The sequence below is a fragment of the Anguilla rostrata genome, chromosome 6 (assembly GCF_018555375.3).
Source record: "Anguilla rostrata isolate EN2019 chromosome 6, ASM1855537v3, whole genome shotgun sequence".
Lineage (NCBI taxonomy): Eukaryota > Metazoa > Chordata > Actinopteri > Anguilliformes > Anguillidae > Anguilla > Anguilla rostrata.
The window spans coordinates 47,113,261-47,135,751 of NC_057938.1; the positions used below are offsets into that span (position 1 = coordinate 47,113,261).

General features: G+C 40.6%; 1 protein-coding gene across 1 annotated transcript in view; it reads right to left on the minus strand.

Moving 5' to 3' along the window:
* nkain2 (sodium/potassium transporting ATPase interacting 2) overlaps positions 1-22,491 on the minus strand; it is a 107,912-nt gene that overhangs the window by 57,609 nt on the left and 27,812 nt on the right. Inside the window, exons 3-4 of the mRNA XM_064340117.1 lie at positions 9,344-9,481; positions 6,674-6,754 (exon numbers count right to left, since the gene is read on the minus strand). Coding sequence (XP_064196187.1) covers positions 6,674-6,754; positions 9,344-9,481 — 219 coding nt within the window. The remainder of the gene's footprint in view (positions 1-6,673; positions 6,755-9,343; positions 9,482-22,491) is intronic.

A 22,491-nucleotide genomic window follows, 5' to 3' on the forward strand; every position in this document is an offset into this window, starting at 1 on the left:
GGGTTGTCGCTTGGGAACTGATTTCTGTCAATCGACTTTGGCAAAGCATGACCTGACTTCCCTATCATCTCCACTGTAATGCACTGCCAAGGTCTTTATAACCTATCAAAGTTCAGAAGCATCTGGTGCTTAAGTTACAAAAAGTAAAATTAATGACATGCAGTGTGCAATAATTTAAACAGCGACAACAACAACACAAACAAAAACAACATAAACTGATAAAAGCCCTGCTCTTCCAGTTAATTGGCTAGCTTGTTGTGTGTGGAGCCAATTAAAACCCCTTGACAGAACCATTTTCAACCGAAAACAACTGCATTTGTCTATAAGTCATACAAACCCCCAGAAAGGTAGGTTTGTTAGATACTTAAATACAGTATCTGTTTATTTAAAAGCAACACGCTTTTCAAGAATGATAACTGTAATTTTTCAACGACTACTGCATAAAGACAGCACAGCTCACAGCGAATTTGATGAACCTGATTTTATTGGTGAACTCTTACATTTTATTCAGCCAATTTAATTTCTTTCTCACCTTGCCCCAAATGGGCTGACATTTGCCTTTTGGGCCAAGTCCTGTCACGTCACATGGATGTACTCTCGGCGTAAGGTTAAAAATGAACAAAATGTCCCTGATTTGCCCTTTCCCCACTCAGGGAAGTGTATTTTTTTTTTTACATGAACCAATAAATAGCGAAACATTGCAAATCACTATTAAAAACCAGTGATTTTAACACATAGGATAGCTGGGTCAAGACTACATCCTCAGGCAATAAAAACACAGGCTTCAGGTATTTTTTAATGACTTATTCAACACAGGGCCGCATCGATTGAAATAAGAAGAAATCAGTTATATAGATTACCTCACGGGGAGTAAAACTCTGGGTATTTAGACTGAAATAGGGTCATTGACTTTACAAATCTAGAGTGCATACATATCAGAGCATATAATCATGCGATCAATGCAGATATAAAGTGCATCTTTTTAAATTAGCATTCCTTCTGTATATAATATCCAACTCACTGATAACTGACAATGTCATAAAGTTAAAATGAAATGGGTGATGTTTGATTTTTGTTTATTTCCCCAACTTCAAGAGGTTACCAGCCTTGCGGATGTGGTTGTACTGTCTAATATTCCGGAGGGAGGAGGAGAGGGGTTCCCACAAAGCCCCTCCCTTGTCATCTCCCTGTGCTAAATTGTAAGCTGTCAGCAACAGGCGCTGATGGGAAATGATAGCCCTACTGAGCAGCCTCGTGAACTGTAACTCATTTGTTCTGAGGACCCAGCATTGACAGTCCCAGCTTTCTCCCTCCTTTCCAGTGAAATTGACTATAAATCACTTTATCACTTTTAACTTTGACAGTTTATCAGAATTCCAGACTTTTATATGAAGACTCACAGTTGGCTGGCAGGGTAAAGGCAAGCTACGTTTACCGTTGCTGTTTTTGTTTGCGGTTGTGAAAAGGGCGCAGGTCGATGGGTGTCATGACGATTTAAGCGTAAAATGGCTGACATCTCACCTGACAGGAATGGCAGCAGGTGGCTGGCTAATCATATGGTTCTTTTTAAAAGTTATATTTTTAAAAAAAGAGTTACCGCCCTGACATGGGTAAATTTGGCCGAAGACCCTAACTCTACTCTTTTATTATTACATGGCATTGTAGACAATTCCTGGTTTTCCTGGTTATGGTGTTTAAAAGTAATTTTTACAAGCTAACCTGCACCTGATTCAAGTTATTTATACTTGGGGAGTCATTCCTGAGTCAAAATAAATGGACATACATTCAATGTGAAGGCACCTGAAGCCTGTGTTTATTTAACAGTTTATAGCATGGGGATGCAGTTTTATCTTTGTTAAAATTTGTTGATTCATGTAAAAAAATACACTTCCGTGAGTGGGTAAAGGGAAAATCAAGGATGATGCCATTGATATACACTCTAAAACATACTTTCCCAACTATAAGGTACTGATACCCACCCTAAAATAATCCTTCACACCGGATGTGTCCATTTATTTTGATTTCTTTGAAAAACTTCCAAAAAAAAGTATGAATGCCAGAATGATAGTGCTGTCCAAAGATGGTGGGATGAATAGAACACATGTGCTAAACTGAAGCCTTCCAGATTGTCTGGGACAAGCCTGAATAGCAGTTTTCTTTTCCTTCAGCTCCAATTCACAGGGCAGTTCTTCCGTGCCTCAGAGCTGCCAGGCTGAATTGCGATGTGCTGTTATTCAGCCTACCTGGACTAGTTTACCCAGCTATTGCCTGCCACTTCTCGTCTGTGCCACTGGCTCCACAGTGCTGGCCTCCAGTTCCAAATCCATTTTCAAAACATATCTCTTGGCACAGTGATGGAAATTGACAGCACGCGAGTGAGCCATCTGAAAATTAACCAAAGGATTTGATTGCCAGGGAGGGACTTATCATAAAATATTTGTGGATCATAGCAGAGAAAATGCCATGGACAGATCAAAGATGTTTTTGACCATTATTTCAAATCGCACTGCAAACAGTTGCCAACAATTCCTTTACACGCGCAATCAAATGTGCGCACACGATGTTTACGGTACAACCACAAACACATCTGTGCTACATTTACCAACCTGCAAAATTCGTTATGCAAAAAGGCAATCTTGCGAGCATTCATTAATCAGGCATTCAGATGAAGGGCACTGCAGTCTGATTTAATATGGAGCAATGATGACGGTTTCGTTTGCCAGAGCGTCACACTGTTTATATGTACATCAATCAACCTGAGATACTGCCTCTTGACATCGTGTCGGTATACTGTACACGCGATGGGGGCCTGCAAGTTCCTGCTTTCCCGCCACAAGCTCCGGGCCGCTGCGAGTTTCAAAAACAATCACGTCGCGCGATGAAAAATAGGCGCAGGGATTCGTCCCATTTATTTATCTTAATTCGTTTCTGTGTGCGATCTAAATCTAATTGCGTCGGCCATCCCGGGTCTCAATGGATCCTCTCCTGGTTAAACACATTATACCTGCATAAATAAATCATGAGCGGCCCCAAATGCGGGCGGAAATAAATCACGGTAACTAATGCGCTATTACGCCTGTAACTAATTACAGCGCGCGGCGAGCGTAATGAGACGCAGACAACAGAACTTGGTGGTGCTTCCCTTCTGTACTCTACCGGCCAGAAATGGCGTGAATGTGCCTCAAATTGTTTCCTTGTGCGGTCAAAAAGTGACTGAGCAGGCCTCCTGGGATCTGACGGCGGTAAGCTCTGTAGTAAGAGTAAAAGTGGAGCGGGTACAGACGGGGAGGAAGGCAAGCTGGGCTGTGGAGAGATACTCCGTTGGCGGCGAACGCTCTTCTTTTTTGGCGGCTGCGGGGGTAATGATGAGGCACTGCAGCCTCAGAGGTAGCCTGGGCTTCAAAGCAGAGGGCGCCGAATCCTGCTGGTCACAAGAGCCCGGCGAACACGCACGAAATCACACGCCGCACATTTCTGCTTCTCCCGAAATTGCCGAACAGGTGGTGAGGGGTAGGTACGGTGTGTTCTTTTGGCAAAGTAGCTCTAAAACAAACACCCGTGCTAAGTCAATATCAGGGGAATTGTGCTGAAGATTACGTGTTAGAGCCCAGCGCTGAGACAAAAGGAAATAAGATAAGTATTAGCTGCTTGAATTTCCGTTTTGTTCAATTTGTTCAAAGAACCCAAGCCCAGAATTTGAAAAAGGCTGCATATATTGTACGCTGCATACTGATGTTTATACAACCTGTACATGTAGACATATTTGTATATGTTTTATTTTCCCTAATTCAGAATAGCCAACAGTGTGTATTAAGGCATTTCAGTGTTATCCACACATTTTGAAGGAGCACTGCAGCTGAAGGGAGTACATTCCACCAAAGTCCTCACCCATAAGCAAGAGACTGTTTTCCAGATCAGAGGATGCAGTGCAGCACTGCCTGAAAGAGTGGTATTGCTCACTGATGACAACTGGTAAACTGCAGGCACCTGCTGTGCCATTGAAATGGACTAAAACAAACGTGTACAAACAGTGTAGTATAATGGGTAGGGAACTGGTCTTGTAACCTAAGGGTCACAGGTTCGATTCCGAATAGGACACTGCCGTTGTACCTTTGAGCAAAGTACTTAACCAGCATTGCTTCAGTATACGTCCAGCTGAATAAATGGATGCAATGTACATGCTATGTAAATGTTGTGTAAGTCGCTCTGCTTTAGTGTCTGCTAAATGCCTATAATATGTAAAGTAATAAAGTAATGTAACGACTAATGTCAGCAATAAACTGTAGAGCCATACCCAACTTAAACCAGCCTACCACTAGGACGAAGGCAACTGTGTCCTGGCCGCAGACTTATGGTCTCAGGACACAGATGAAATAGCCCAGACCTAAAACTGCCATGTGTGGCGTTCAAGGCCGAGAATACACTTCTGGTGAGCGCCTTTACTAACCGAGCCAATATAAAAATTGCAGTACATGGGATATTTATTTTTCGTGTTCTGCGCTATAAATGGGAGTGTATAAATAGGAATACGGCGTGGATATAGATCACAGTAACTGCTTATTTACGACTCCTCGACTGCAGAATGCCACAGAGACAATGTTCTGGCTTCACACATTGAACCTTAGGGTACCTTGTGCCGAAATAATGTACCAACAACAGAACTGCCCCAGAAATACGTGAAAATGTGCTTGTACTAGGATTATGTTAATGAAGATAAACACAATGCCAACACGGGCTCACAAACTAGTTCATAAAGTGCATGTTTAAAGTGCATAGTACATATATAGCTTTGCCATTTGACCTCCATGATAACAGCACAACCACAGCTAATCAATGTAAAATATGGGTACATTTAACTATATAACAGTGGGCCCATTAATACTATTCAAACACCTTCATTCACATCAAATAACAAATTTTAAGATGTGTCCACTCTTATGTTCTCCAGTCATGACCCATTCAAGCAGATTCTAGAGGTCATGGAACGAAAACCATAAATTAGCTGTATTTTAGAAAGCTTGTCATAATGCACATATCTTAGCATTGCAATTTTAATTACAGCAGTGATTGCAAAGGTTTACCTTATTAAAGATTCACATGAAACAGCCAGCTGTTCTTACTCAAGGAGGTTAAAGCTTCCCTGAGAAAACATACAGTATTCAAGCTACATTAATTGTGATGATGTCAGGCACATAAAAGCAGAAAACTAAAAAAAAAAACGGTATCAAAGTGAAGGTACCATCTGCCACAAGTCTTTTAAAATTGTAGATAAATAAAAGAGAACTAAGAAATCTAGACTGACTTAACCAACGGACAAGTAACACTGATCTAAACCTATTACCCTACAACCTAAAATAACTCTCAGATTTAGCTTAGATATACCTATAGAGCCACCAAAACAAATAAACCTAAAACCTGAGCATGTGTATGGGTGTGTGTATGTGTGTGTGACAGAGAGAGAGAGAGAGAAAGAGAGAGAGAGAGAGAGAGAGAGAAAGAGTATTGATATTGTGGTTGAACACTTCTACTTCATCCCCAATCTACATGTACTACACAATGTATTTACCCTAAATAACTGTTAAATAGATTTCATTCAGTATGAAGAAAAAGCAAAGCAGCATGTATAGACTGTTTTAAACAGGGTTTCTTTCAAGTTGCAGAGCACTCTGCTTACTTTCAGAGCAGAATCATAAAAAAGTCCTTGATTAATTTGATAATCAGGTACATGGCTGATTTAACATTTAATTGGATACAGTATTTGACATTTTGACATTTTAATTATATATTCTCATTTTCTCTGCATATATGAGCAGATGATAGATTGTTGAGAAAATTACTGGCAAAATGAAAAATGTCATTTTTTGAGATTCATATTAAAATGTTACATTTCCATGTAAAACCAACTCCTCATGAGATACAGGCAAGTCCGCAAAAGGGAAGGTATGCTTTAGATGGGACCTTGGTATACAAAAGATAAAATACATAAAAAAATACTGTAATAAAATATTCAGTTCTAGAGCCAGGAACCAAATCACTCAGAAATAATTACTGCAATCACATGCTTTGACTTTCAAATATAAACGCATTTTAAACACCACAGTGTGAGTTTTAAGTTACAAACACTACCCTAAAAAAGCTGTTTAAAAAAAAACTTGCTGAAATATTTCACATGGAGACAGAGATTACACAAATTACGCTTAAATTAAATACAGGGCATTGCATAAATTGGAAATACAGCTCTGGTTGATTTATTTTTGTTCTAAGGGATTAGCTTCCAGAAATGTTATACAAACAAAACACACCAGGAAAGAATCTCACATAGCTACATACTCAGTGATCAGCGAATGCATACTACCACAATACCATCAGGAAAAATGCTTCATAAATAAATAATTAATCAAATAAATAAATAAATAAATAAATAAATCTGTTGTTCTCATTTGAACTAATCTGCATTTCCCTGTTCAGGGCGGCGAGAGAAAATCAGAGCGAAACTCAGATCAGATATTCTTGGCTGCCTCGTGGGTGAATTTGCCAAAAGAAAAATGCAAGCTTCAGAGCAGACGAGGCCTGCAACCCCGGTGTCAGAATAAATAACAAGTGATTCAATTACTTCAGCTCTGTTTGTCTTTAAGGCATGTTAGCATCTCCAACGTTTTCTGTGGCACATTACCTTGGAAAGGTCCCCCACCTCCAGGTAGAAGCAGATGATAAAGACATTCCAGGTGACCCAGAGGACCAACCAAACCGCATACTGTGGGCCGAAAGGAGACCGTATTAGACTTCCAGACATCAGCATTAAATTGAGCCTTTAAAATATTTTAAAAGGGCTAAAAGATCTCTAAAATGCATTGTGAAGTTCAGACAGTCCAGCAGTCAAGTATATCAGAAATTACAATTACGAATAGTGCAATTCTCAGGCCTCAAAACTCTGAATAATTAATTAACAGTTGCTTTAAAAAAAAAAGTCTGGCTTTGCAAAGATGGCAGCTGCCAAATTCTGGACGGAAAGTGGTTTGTCCAGGTTATGTTTTAGTTAAGTGTCTATGTGGGAGTTGAGAGAGTTTTCCACTCGCCCCAAAAATAAACTGAAGTTAATGAAGACTTAAAAAACAAAAATCACGAAAGTCACAAAAACAATTAAACTCTTCCTGAGGTAAGATTGTAGATTGTAAAAAGGCAAAGCACATTTATTCCTCTAAAACTTAAAATTCACTTACAAATGAAAAGGCATATTATCAGGTTAAATGTTTAGATAAAAACCATATAATACATTACAAAATAAAAAAAAATAAAAAATAAAAATTAAGCACACACACACACACATACACACACAATGATCATGGGAACAGCTTCAACTTCAATGCTGTGAAGCATAGAACAGTCAAAGACAAAAGTGGTTCAGGTAATAATGACACATTTTACATTAAATTTAAAGCCAGACAGGTGAGCTTAGGGAAAACACTTGGCAGGAGTGAAACAGGAAATGAATCTGCATTGAAGACACAGGGAAGCGTTTTTTTGGATGCATACGTCTCAGAAGAACAAGCCCGAAGGCAACGTGTTAGCTGCTACGGAACCTTTAATGACTAATTAAGAGCAAAAATAATTAGGGCTGCTATTAGTGGTGATGCAAATAATACACTGTTGTAACGATACATTTTTCAACAAGATTCACGGGTGTGAATATTTTGGCACAGGCAATGAAATGTATTAACTATCAGCCATTTTAGAGAGAGAGAGGTAGAGGGAGAGGGAGGGAGAGGGAGATAAGGGGACAAAGATAATTCTCCAGGGAACACAGGCCCAGCCTTATATAAGATGAAGGGCTTAGGCCCGAACTACATTCTCCAGTCTTGTGGGGGAACACAGCTGGCTAATGGTCACCTCAAATGACCACGGTGGCGAGGGACCGTCTAAAGCGGTCACAGGTGCACAAACCATCCCGCTCCCATTTAAGAAGTCAAAATAAGCATATGTCACACGTTTTATTCGGCAAATCTGCTAAATGCCTGGAGCTCGGGCCGAAGGCGAACATTTTTCACCCGACACGTGCGGGGCTGCCATCTCCACTGGTCTACCAGCAAACCCGCTTAACGAAGACCTTTCAGCCAGTACGAGGGTAGACCCAGCCATTGACTTCAATTAGATATGTAATCAAGTTCGGAATATATTATACTGACAACCCGATCATTCTAAAGCCAGGGAGGAGACAGAGCACAAACGCTTTGTGCGCCTGCTTTGTTTAGCTTTCGAAAAATAGTATTTCCAGCCGGAATTCACCGGACCACAGTGAGAGGGGACGCGGCGATGGGGAGCTTACGCCCTCACCGAATCTGACACGTTGTCAGGACATTTGATTCAGGAGACGGGCGTGTGCAGCGGAGCCTCATTTGGCTCGTCGCCAAGCGACCGGAAAGCGCCGCGTTAAGTCAGACTAAGAATTAATCTGTTCTGACAGCATCTCCAAAACGGATATAAGCAAGAGTAATATTGGGAAATGAGCCATTCATCATACAGGGACGGGGTTCTCTCTCCGCGTCTGTCTGTAACGAGCCAAATCTCTGCCCCGTTTACGGTGGGGGCGGGGCCCCGGGAGGGCGTGTGTGTAGAGGCGATATGCTTTATCTCGGTCAAGTGACAGGGGCTTTCTCGCACAATGACGAGGTGTATCATCCAACATCAATATCTTGGCCTAACCACAAGACAGGTGAAAACATTGGGGTTTAGATAAATCTCCATAATGTGTTATTTGAGTGAAAGGCTGTCATAACACAAGGATTTGTTTCTTGAGGAAGAGTCTTAAATATAGGCTAGATTCATTTGTGTTCACCTTACCATCAAACAGAGGACACAGCATATTCAAGTGGAGTATGAATAATGGGGAATGATGTATAATTCCAAACAAATATTTACATTGCAAAAAATGTATAGTGGAGTATGTGAGGAGCAGGAGAAAGCAACAAACAAAAAAAAGCTATACTGTTTACATTTCATACATAAATACGCATATGAATTTATCTTCTATTGGTTTCAATCCAATTTGTTGTTATACAGGAGAAAATGGATTCCCTGAATATGAAATATAGGAATAAATAAAAAGGGGTATAATTACAGTGAGGGCATTAATTAAATGATAATACATAACCATACATTATACATAAGGCTGAATCACACAAAAATGGCGATTAAAATGTCTTTGTATTTCAGCCTTAAAGATGATTTATTTACACATATTTTTGTGGGTGAGTGCAGGGTTGTAGTTTTTGTAGGGAACACATAGCTGTTCTGGCTCTGCTGTAACAAAGAAAGCACTGAAATACAGTGAAGGCTCCGCACTTACCCCCGTCACATATCTCGGTCTGAACTGCACGGTGCCAAAGAGGCCCAGGATAACCATGATGACATGAGCAAAGTTGGTGAGGATTGGAGCCCACTGGTAGCCAAGGAAGTCAAAGATCTGTCGTTCCAATATGCTAATCTGGAGTGGGAAAAACAAAAAAGATTGACATTAACATTAACTGATGAATGAACAAAGTGAACACATCTTTTCATAAATTCATCCTCGAGGGTGATTTGAAATCATTTGACACATTACGCTTTGAATTTCTTTTTTTTCTTTTTTTCCCTCTCTGGCTGTCACTTATAGTTGCCTCCTTAGCTGGGAAGCACTGGTGAACAGACGGGTGTGCATTTAACAATTTGATGCTCCCTTTACATCGATAAGGCGCATCCTCTGAGAGGTCTGTGTCACTTATCTTAGAGCCTGTACTTGGAAGGGATCTGCATTGCTGTTCCAAGAGCAAACATGGAGTACAGGCTTCAGGCTCTACTTCCATAGAGGGCCTTAATTGGTAAAGAGGTGTGGGGCCCTCCCCTCCCCCAAGTGATGAGCTCGGGGTGGCAATGAAAGCCAGCAAGCCTGGTCACACGGCTCCGAGCGCATCACCTGATTGGACTTGACGCTGGCGTCAATACTACAAGCAAAGGCAGCACAAAGGCTGGAGAGAGAAAGGGACGCTGGTCTCCTCCCAGAGGAACCAGGGCTGGCCTGGATTCAGTGCCTCACCACAATGAACTTCAGGAAACTCATATTAGCTTTCAGAAGCCCGGACACCAAAATTCTACTGAAAATTGATTCTACAGAATTTTTTTTTTTTTGCTTTTTGAGTACCCCTCTCAATTCAATTCAATTTTATTTGTATAGTGCTTTTTACAGAGAACTGTCACAATACAGCTTTACGGAGTGGCAAGGCAAGAAACAGAGAAGAAAGAGCAAACAGAAGAAACACCAGACCTGAATCCCCAAATAGCAAGTACATAAGGTAAATTTAAAAAAACTCCCAATGGGGAGAAAATCCTTAAATGGTGGCGAGAGAAAACTCCCCAATGGGAAGAACATTGTTAAGTAAAAATCAGTGACCTGAGGTGAAATGTAAAGTAACTACTGTCACACTATCCCATGTGTACAAATATTCTGAGACCTCCACATATAAGCACTTGATTATTAAAAAAATTAAAAACTGATTAAAAACAGTTGTCACAGCGAAATTAAATCTCACAGACACGGTATGCCTGAGATTAACCGCTTGGTTACAGCAGATGCTTCATAAACATGTATGTGCCTCTGTGTGTCACACTTGTTTACATACTGTATGAAAAATCACATCAGGGATAAGCTATAGTTATCGCCACCCAAAATGTAGAACAGCACTTCTTGGAAATCAAATCCTTGTCTCTACGCTTCAGTTCTGAGGTCCATCGGATGATGTAACCTTCCCAGCATGCATCTGTATCACCCGTCGCATAAACATTTTTTCCCCGGTGCCTCAGTAGCTGTACATCTGGCGGGTTGTGCATGGCTCTAGGATTCTACCCTAATCAAAATTCAGAGACACAGAAGAACTTCATCTGATGAACAAACTTAGTTATCCCAGAAGCCATAACGACACTGTTTCAGTAGCAGGGCAGGCACATCACTGCTGTTTTCATGGAAATGGGCATCAAAAAATAATTTGATGTGTGCTTGAATGAGTTCTTATCATTAATGATTTATAATGTTATATTTCAGTCAGAATTCGACAGAGTCATGTATCCTTCTCACTATGGTTTAATTCCATTCTACAGAATAAGCCACTTGCATTGACTAGTTTATGGGAGCTATTACAGATATTTTCCAAAGTGAATTTGATTCGTCCGAACACACCTGAGTCCTGCTCTTTGTCTATTTACTCTGGATGGGTTCCATGTTTCCTCTATAATCATTTGAAGTAACAGGAGGCTTAAAAGATGGCCAATGTTTTCCCATCTGTTTCCCTAATAGATTCTTTCCATTCTACAGAAGAAAAAAAAAATCAGCTGAAAACACAGATGAGAGGGAGTCACTAAGCAACATGGACGCCACATCCTGTGCATACCCGGAGTGTTATTATGACAAGGGTTTCCTGCGATCTGACACACACGTCAGGTCCCCTTTTTCTCCGAAAGCATTGTTAATGTGTTTTGCTGAAAAGCCACGAATGGAAAGAAAATTAATGGCATTTAATTAGCGAAGCTCAGCACTTCCACCCCATCCCCGCTATCTTTAAAAAAAAAAAAAAAAAATTCGGCACTTCGGATATCCGCTAATAAAGCTGCGCGAGAACTCCTAAAGGGGCCCATATGGCGGTGCGCGGCGTAGTCTGCTCTGCCTTCCTGATTCGAGAAAACAAAAATCAGCGCTAATTGAAGGTGCGCACCGTCGGGCCTGGCTTTCAGACGAACGCCCACGAAAAAAGCAGCTGCGTAATTTGCACGATAATGATATAGTGCGACTGCATCAGAAAATGGCTAACAGCGCTTAGGGTTCCCCGCGCGCGTCCCTGGAGTCACCTGCGGTGGAAGAAAGGCGTCTGTGGGACTTGCAGTTTTATTAACACGGTCCCTATCCTATTGACAGGCCTTCTGGGCCTGGGGGAACTGCCGTACCGAAATTGACCCGGGGCTATTGCTGAGGCCAGAGACTGACCTGTGGCTATTGGCGGTACCAGGAGGCCTCCCCCAATCATTTATGAGGCCCCCCCAGGGGCTCCTTTTATCCACTCAAATGAAAAAAGGCAGCTGGATGCAAAATGGAGGGGGGGGGTGCGAGGGGGGGTTTATAAGGCAACTACCTACACATTAGTGATTATTTATTTAAAGCAGGGCAGAGGAAAAGGACTGTGGAGAGGGGGAAGAACAATCGTCTTTGCCCACGAGGGAAATAACATTGACTGAGCAGAAAGGGGACGTTTACAAAGAGCAATCTAGGAGCGACGTGTGAGAGGGCCTCGGATCGCGGCGACGTTCGGTCTCAGTGCGAGCGCGCACACAGACCACAGACACGATGACAGCCCCCTCGGTGCGTCTGTTGCCCACAGCCCCTCTCCCAGCCACTCTCAGCATCTGTTTCGGGGATGACTGACAGCGTGTTGGCAGGGTTACATATTTCCAGAGCCTGGACCCAGTGGAGAAACTTGTGCCCTTTTCAGCAGTGCTTTCCTAGCCTTTCTTGAATCTTATCAATGCTAGGCATGACGGGTGTGGAGGCTCAATTTGCTCTCTAACGCAGTTTTCTTGCGAGCTGATGTGTTTTTACGCGGTGTTCTCTTTCTTTGTGCTGCAGATCTATTGTTCCCCTAAAGAGTGATGCATACGCTGTTATGAGCTCAGATCGCACGTTTGGCCTTGAATGTTAACATTACAAATCTGTTAGTGTAAAAGGTGGTCATGTAAAACATAATAATAATAATAATAATAAGGGTAAGACTTCACAGCACACAGACATTTGTGGTTTGGTTGCTCAGTATATAGTACACACAATTTGTATTCTTTATTCATCTCTTCCTGCAATCTGATAAAATCTTTGGTAAAAAAATGAGGTAAATGGAATTAATTCCGTGAAGATGCAGGCTACGCGGTAATTTTGTCTCTCAAATCCATGTCTATTCTTGTGAACGGAGAACAGAGCATTTTATTATTGGAGTGTAAACTATGAAATCTCCACTGATTATCATAAAGAGGGACACACTCCAGCTCTTAATTGCAGATTGAAATAACAGTTTATTCTGCCTGTGACAATGCTGAGGGCTTCGTTTCTGGGTGGAGGATTGAGCCTCTAATCACAGAGAGGAATGGCACTCAATCAGATTTCCCCAGCTGAATGGGGAACACGTTTCCTGCTGCATTCAAACAAAACCTCCAACAGAAGTATGACACTGACCGCTCTGACCAAAGCACACTATCTATAGAAAGCAGAGCTCGATGGAAAAATTAAAGGGTTTGTCAGTGCAAAAAATTTCAAGATCGTTTTTATGCCAACATGCCAAGAAGGTTTAACTCATTAAAACACAAATCCTCTTTCTGGACTTTCTAGCCTACTGACTGGTTAATACAACGTGCAAAATGGAGATACTGTAGAGGTCTCAGCGCTCCAGCTTTTGCTACGTTCTGCAACTTAAATATATTTTCAAAATCTTAACTAAATCTAATCTACGGATCGAGAGGAAACTGTTGGCAGAAGCACACATTCATTCTTTTCCCCCGTGGGGTTAGCCTACTGAGCAAGCCAACCTTGAAAGAAGAACCCATGGAGTGCATGGCTGTGCTTTTAACAATCCTCCCCACCAGAGTAAATACACAAAGAGCTCAATACGGGGAACGTCCTCACAGGTTACCTTCCCTATCCCACTGTAATATAATTAACCTCAGCATGACTTCATTAAATGGCCATGGATTCACACAGCAGTGTTTCTTTGAACGCCATCTTGGGATTCTGTCCATTTTCTCTGGATTTTAGTTTACAAATATTTTCCCCCCGGAGTTCAAAGGGGATGACTTACATCAGCTCGAATCCAGTTCAAGCGGAGGGAGTGAAAGTGCGTTGATACATCCTGGTGACTTTGCTACCCCCTGTTGGCGATCCTGTGACCCTCCCCCCCTCCTCCTCTCACCTCCACCCTCCTCCTCCTCCTCCTCCTCTTACCACCCCACCCCCCACACTCACTCTCTCTCTTTCTCTCCCCCTCTCCTGGGTGATTTGGAGCCCCGCCTTAATGAGCTGCTGATTGCCTCCACCTGCCTGTGGGCCTACATAGGCTCTGCTTCAGACGAAGAAGGGGGATTCTAATGTATTGAGCGGACTATTTGTGGTTGGAGAGTTGTGGCTGTGACAGACCGTGTTTTCAATCTTTTAGTATGGTGTTGCTAAGGACAGGCAGTGTTCATTTTCTTGTCTTTCATGTGCACCAGTCCGTTATGTTTTGAGTCAGAGTAGCACATAAGGTTCAACACTTCGTTTTCCTGGTTTTATGGGAGAAATAGTCTTCTGGGAAATAGTCCCTTCTTGGACCTGTCCTTTGTCCTTGGCCAATGCTCAATGAAAACATTTTAACTTTTTTAAGAATATCAGCAATCTCTAAATAGCAGTATAAATTCTGATGTTTGTACATATTATTTTCAAACGTACACATTATTTTTTTTACAGTGAAAAATTGCCATGAAAAATAAAGCAATAAATAGAGTATGAGAGAGAGCACGGTCTTTTTAAAAAACCATATTTCTGTATCAAAAAGTAAGAAAGCAGTCCAATTTGCACATGGCAAATCTGCATTAAATTCTAAAGATCAAATATAAGCCACCGCTGGTGGAACCAGCATGATAATAATGTGTCACAGTTAATGAATTAATCTGGGACTCCATTCCATTTAAGATTATTCTGAGGTGGTAGCTGTGAAGGCGGAATGAGATAAGTACCAACAGCACAAAAATGGTAAATCAATGAAAGAGGAAAAACTCTAGAACTAAAAGCTGTCCCCAGTGAAGACTCTTGGGGGACGCCTGCTCCTTGGAAGCTACGTTAATAAGCATTCAATACTTTAAGGCTTGCACAAAGGTAGGGCCTCAGTTCAGCAGACAAATTAGTAATTTGCTGTATGGCAACATTCCATGGATATTTAATCGAAAACAAGTCATTTTAAAACAAATGATTCATTTAAATATTCAGACTTCCATAAAAAAAACTGCATAGTACAGTGCTTTGAGTACAGTGCTTTCCCCCTGCTAATTTCTATTTGTTGTTGTTGTTTTTTGGCACCGTTTGAATCAAAGGGACATTTGATCATAATATAAGTCTTAATGTGGATAGAAGATGATGTGATCCAAAAGTTGCAGCTTTTCCATTATCAACTCAACAAACAAAAAAATCACAAGACATTTGAAATCCCTGTAGGAAAAAGTAAGTGCAACCCTAACTTGAGTAACTTGTAAAACCTTTTTCAGCAGCTATAACTTCTCATGTTTTCAGTAAGTATTGATCAGTCCCTCGCATTGCTGGGGAGAAACGCAGGACCACCCTGTTTAATAGAATAGTTTGAACTCTGGCTTTCTTGCATCTTCAGCTAATACCCAGCCCTTTCTATGCACCCCAATAGGCTTTAACTGCTTCAGAGCTTATGCGCCAAAATACTTTGTTAAGAGAACAGAATGCATGCTGGACTCATTGACTGACTCAATATCTTGAGCCATCAAAGCGGCCCAAAACCATTTCCATCCCAGCAATCCAGGTAAAATACTTTGCTAAAGAGGACGATAGCAGCGGCTTCAGATTGGGACTCAAGTTTACTACGTTCATCGAGAAAGTTGAAGAAACAAACTCCTCAAACCACTGCACCACGCCACCACCTCCACACCCACACCATTTGGTAAAGGCAGGGCTCTTATTTACCGTGTTCCCCAACAGTAACAATGAAGACATCACTAATTTAAAAAAGGAGCAGAATCATCTGGATATTTTAAGAGAGAATTGGAATTTATCTCCCATTGCCTTACTAATGACTTTTCTGGAAAAAAACAGCACATTTGAACCAATTCATCTGAAAAGTAGGAATGAATCTATTCAACTTCACACACCATTAACCTTCTAACATAATCATTAAAAAGATTTACAACAGACATTCTAGGATTTTGTTATTACGGCAGTGGGAGTGCAATGCAGTAAAGCACCATTTTTATGTTACTTAAGCAAAGGTTTTATCTAATTGGTGAAGATATGAAGTGTTAAGCCTTAATAATTACTTATTTTATGCTTCATACTTGACTGATTCCTGCAGTATAAATCTATAAAGTTTGTGAAATGTTAAACTATAACGGGTCAACAGACAGCCAGCAAAAAATTGAAATCTCCCGGTTTAATAAAGTTGGGTTTTTCATTACCAATTACCATTATCAATGAAATATTAAATTATGCTCTTTTAGCCACATGATTAGAGATGAGTCTAATATACAATACTGTTACATCTTTAAACAGTCGTCCTATAATACAGAACATTATAATTTGCCTACACACTCTATTGGATTTACTATACTGAATTACTGTAATTATTCATATGACATTAACCAGTTCAGCATTAGTAATATCTTGAATCAGATATGCTTAGAGCTAATCAGATATGTAAACAAAGGGCAGGTTGTCCAACTAAGTTTCCAATTTTAAAAAATTTTCTTTGGTTTACATTCAGTAATGCTAGTGTAGCCTCCTTTACTTTGTCTACTAAAGGAGGCAAACATACAAATAAAGTTCATGGAAAGCAGACCATGGCAGTTAAATCTGAAAAATGTTCCAGATAAAAGAATTCCCCTCATAATGGTTTCATATCAAAATATGCCTTGGGAAACAAAGATATTTACATAATTGGAAGTATAGTCATTTCTTTCCTTTAATAGTCAGACATTTGATGTGTTCATTTAGAATTACTTTTCACTTATTACATTTTGCATTGAAAATAAAGGCCAAACAAGTAATCAAAAATCAGGTCCTGAGATTATTCCCTGATAAGGATAGTGTAATACTTCTTAACTGCCAGATTACCAGCATTCCTCATCAATAATTTGAATTTTAGTCACCAATATCCATATAATTAATGTAGACACTGAATATAGTGCTTTTTTAAAAAAAAAACAATAGCCCAGAATTGTTTGTTTGAACAGTATATGGATGTAACATTAATGCATGTGTTGTGATATGCGATTCTCTGGTCTATATAGTGGGGAACTATGAGCAAAGGTCTGGTTTTCCTAATGGGCATCCAATTGTCAGCTGGTGTTTGACCTGTTTTTTTTTTGTTTTTTTTTAAAGAGACTTCCTACAAAGTATGCACTTCTGTGTATACAAGTATGGTACTGCCATGCTGCCAGACAGCAATAATAAAAGCATTTGTGTGTAACATTTTCACCACACCAGGTTTCAATTTTAAAGGCTGTGCTTTCCCTTTAAGCCCAGTTTTCAATGATAATATTTATGGCTAAACTTGCAAAACATTGTTGGTGAATATAAAAATTAAAACTTGCTTTTATTCTTAAAACCAAAGTTTAAGACAAAGCTTTAATTTGCTAGCTTTATCAATACACGAAAAAGTTAAAATAAAAAAGAGTTATAATGTAGGCATACCAAAGAATTGTGTCAAAGAACTGTGAATATCCATAAGGAGAGAGGATCAGCTCCTTAGACATAATGTTCCAGTGATTTCATTTCAATTTACAATCTTTTCACCAAAGCACCGTTTCTGCCTTATAAAACACTTCTTGGCTTCAGAACTGAAAGAAATAAATTGAATACTGAGGAACTAAAATATACTGAATCAAAATTTTCAAAAGCTGAGTTAAAAAAGTGAAAACTTGACAATTAAAAGCATCAGGATGCTTTTTGCTGTGTGATGTTTTGTACAGTCCCTAACACTATGGTCACGTTTGTAACTTCATGTTGATAATATCATGCGGTACAGTACATGCTCCTTCCCAGGATTCATTGCATACACTAAGCTCGCTTGCACCTACTGCATTTATCACAGCACAGATATTTGATTGCATGACCCAGACATCAATTTGAACATCAGGGAATTTCTGCGAATGTGACATGAACTTTTTTCTGGGCAAATACGTTCAGACATTGAAAAGGATAAAGCCTCCGAAGAACTGAATGTGACATTTAACATTCACTTTTGACATCTGTTCAGCAGTTACATTGATCATACTTAAATATCACAGCTGTAAAGAAATCTGATTTCTACCTGCCACCAGCAGGATAGATAAAACACAGGGGTTTTAGATACGGTTGAAAATAGACACTTTCAGATTTACAATATCTGTCAAGTTAACAAGGTACAGTTTAAGACGAACACAATCATCAGGGCGTTTGGGTCATCTCTCAGTGATTTAACAATACTTTAAGGGAAGTTTTAGAACCCAGACACACTTAAAGGTCTCTAACTTGGCTGTCAGTCGAGCTGAGGAGCACAGTATGCATTCATTTCAAGTTAAGACTGAGAGCCTCATCACTGCTACCCTGAGGAGGGCCCCAAGGCCCCACAGGCCAGGCGAGCCTGATAGCTACTGTAGAGCTCAATTCCCACACTGCGACTCCTTTAAAGCTGATAGAGGTCATTAATAAGATGACTGAGCAAGGCCTTGGGGGGATAAAATACACTTGAATGAAACTCATCAAGAAGTATTTAAGTTTTAATGAAATAATTCCTTTTAAGATTCATTTGCATTTCAACCATTCTAATGCAATCAGATTTGAATGCTGGAGGGTGGTGGGGGTTGGGGGGGATGGTCAACTGGCCTGGCGAATGAATTGATGGTGAGTGCGCTTTCATATACAGGAGCATAGAGTTCTGGATGCTGGTGCATGGCATTCCGTGGATCGCAGTTGGAAAGTCCAGGGGTCAGAAAATAAAAGTCCTGTTGTGTGTTTTTTTCCACCCATTAACTTATCCAGCTGATTTTACAAATTAGTTCTACCTCCTGGCTGAAGATTTGTGCTAATCAGAAAATCCAGGTGACTGGAACAAAATAGTGCTTTCTGAACCTGGACTTTCCACCACTGCCATAGAAATCAGAGTGATTCATACTGAATCAAAAGTATAATGCTATACATGTTGATAACTATAAAACACATTTTTACCAAGATTATAAGTCTCTACATATTACTGGAGTGAGAATTATTTCCGTTCACATATTTCTAAAAGTCTATCTGTTCCCCAGCCTCTGAAAATTCAATGTTTTAATGTATTCATAAATAGAATTCAATGAAACGATAATGCACAAGACCTGAAACTGTCATCCACTTCTGAAGCAATAGCAAGTGAACTGTTATCGTGAGCTGTATAGTATTTCCTTTTGTCACATAAAATGCCTTTTATATATCTATAGCATCCTTATTTGGATGTGTCCTAGACAAAGGAAGACTGTGGCTAGCAGCCTCAAGAAGACAAATCCTGATCCAAATATCCAAAAAAGCAATGCATTCATTACTATGCTCTTTGATGCACGCAAATCACAAGTGGAATTTGAAATATCATTTAACTATAGCATCACTGTCAGACAAAATAATACAGCAACACCATACAAATTATAATGACCGTGGTAATTTATTACATGATATCTAATTTTTGCTCTACTCAGCACAGTCTTATTTATGGCACGAAGCCAATGTAAACAAGCTAACAACGTGAACAAGGACACATAGGGATTGTTTTCCGTAGCTGAGGAGATTTTATACAACCATTAATGTGCATTAAAATAATGATTTTGTCATTTTTTCCAATCATGGGTTTAGAATGCAGAGCGGTGGGCCACATTAGAATCCTCTGTAAATCCAGGATTCTTCAAAAGCCACTACTTCTATTCAACCACACAACTGCACGTGCTATTCCACTTAGGGTTCCAAAAATAAAAGGTTACCCAATTAACCCAATTGGTGTGCAGTCAAAAATAGTCCAGTTTATACCACGCTTGACTATGAACAATTTTAAATCTCTGGAAAACAGATTATCATAACAGGAAAAGATTTTTTTCAGCAGTTTTTAAAAACATCACTTTTTTAAACGACTTTCTAAATATATAATTGATTTTCTCAATCTCACTGGCATGTCTAACTTGAAAGACAAGTTTCGGCACAAATGCTTGAGAGAACATTTAGAACAATGGGAGGCAAAGGTAATTAAGCTTGTTACATCACCATGGCAAGCCAGAGTGTGTTTACATGGCTCTTTGCTAAATACACTTAATCTGTTTCAAAGGGCTCACTGCACTGGAGCTAAATAGCTTTGAAGAGGATTACAATTTGTAACATGAAGTATTAAGCCAGTTTAACATATCATTTGTTCTAACTTTCATTAATAGAACCACTTTCATGACAATGGGACATCACTTTGTTAAAACGTGTGACTAGGAGACTGTGTGGATGGCAAGGGAATCACTTCTGTCAATAGAATCTTATTTGGAACACAAGAGCGATTGCCCCGAAGAACAACATAAACTCAGCACATCATCGTATTTCTCTTTATTTTAATAATTCTGCCATTCGCAATGCAGAGACTGGAAACTAAGACAAACTTTACTGGCAAATAGTGCCTGTCCAGCAAGTGTTTCAAAACTGTAGACATTTCTAAGCTGTAGACGATGGTTTATTTTTCTTATCCCTTTTCTTTCATTCGCTCGTATTTATGCAGCCTATAATGTAGGCAGTTGACATGAACAAGCATTGTACCTTGTACAATGATTGCACCAGAAATAAAGAACTCACGCCAAACAAAGAAGTGTATTTCTATTAACTTTAGCGCACAATACATCGTTCTTTCGAGGTGAAGAAGATGAGGGCGCGAGGGGGGCAAAGGCGTGAATATTCATAGCATTCTGTCCCACTCTTTATGCAAATCTCTCGCAACGTGAAGCGCGCCCGTCGGTCCCGGACTCTCCGGGGTCAAACCTCCGCAATCCCACGAGGTTCCCCAGTGCCCACCTCCTCCTGAGAGGAACGCGTGGCATGACACGAGGGGCCCAGGGCTGCCGGTTTCTCCCCGGCCGCGAAGACAAGTCTTGCTCGTCAAGCACGAGGACGGCCTCGACGAACGAACGGACGAACGGGGCACCTGTTCGTCGAGCCCGGGGGGTGCCACTAGGCACCAGCCGGTCGTGCCCACCGGTCACGCACCTGCCAGCAGACATTACTCCAGGTGGCGACAAACCGTCGCTGATCAAACAGGTCCCCAAGGTCCGACCGGGGAACAGGGCCCTCTGGCTGAGCCACCGGGTGTCACAGAGCCAGCAACCTAACACTCCGAGACACAGGCTAATAACAGGCAAGGAACGGCAGAGGTATGCTGGGTGGTGAGTCATACGATGCAGTTATGGATAAGGGGATAATGGTGGACATTTCTCTGCGACAGAGAGTGTGCATCATTAGAAATAATCCTTTTGGAATTACGCGGGGGCATGCAGCCAAAGAATGGGATATGAGCCCCCATTGTGGAGCAATAAGCAGGGAAAAAGGGCAATGTAGACTGCTCACGGGTTCCTTTGATCCTAAAATGAGACAGGGCACTACCGAGAATAACTAGGACAAGGATGAACGTTAAACCACAAGATTTAACCTTGGGATTTCTTTCTTGTGTGAGACATAGGAGAAAACCATCTTTTAGACCAATGTATTCTGTTCACACAGATCAATTGGTTGGGCCCTGGAATTGGAGATGACTGGGCCCTGGAATTGAAGCATCTTAAAATCTGGTAAATCTGACATTTTATACAAAAAAGAAACACAGTTCTGGATTGTTCAGTATCCATCCTTAACTTTTATTCGAAATTTCACATCTTATTTTTTCCCTGAAAAACACTGGCAAGGTGAGAAATTGAAATTGGCTACTGAATGAATCCAAAATTAACCGTCAAATGAAATCAAGCTATGGTCATATAACCACAGTGTATGAAAGGACAGTCAATGCTATTTCACAAGACCCCTGCATCCAAGTACACTGCTGTGTTGAATTACATCTACAATGAAAACTACAATACTGTGAGGGACGAACCCATACAAACCACAAGCAGCGTCAAGAGGCGATAACGCTAGGACACAAAGGTCAACACGTATCGAATATCTAACCCGTGGATGTCCTCTGTTGTAAAAGAGAAGGGATTACGCTAGCACAGCTCGGGTCTCAGGCAACCTAAGGGATTTACAACAGTTTCTGATGATTCTGTGACCTTTCAAGAGCCACTGATCAAATTATGCTGCACGATGTATATAAAAATAAATGAAAAAACGAGAAGAAACATTCGCCTCTATTTGCCAAAATACCCTAAATACTAAAATTCTGGCTATGCTCTCTAAGTTGTATACAACGGCCGAGTCTGTAGCTTGTGCTATTTAATCCTCAGGGCCAGAACTCCGATAAAACAAAGCCTTTGTATCTTGACTTTAGCGAACTTAACGGCCCATTCTCAGGTCAAATATTTATCTCCTCCGTGGACAGGCGGGGGGGATCCAGCAGGGACTGTTACTGAAACTTCCTGGGCCTTAATGATATCTGTCCGATGGGAGCAGAATTGATCGACCGCCATCCTGCAATCCTAGGAAAGAAGCCACTGATTGCTCAATCCATCAATCAATTATGTGTCCACGTCATCTGATAAAGC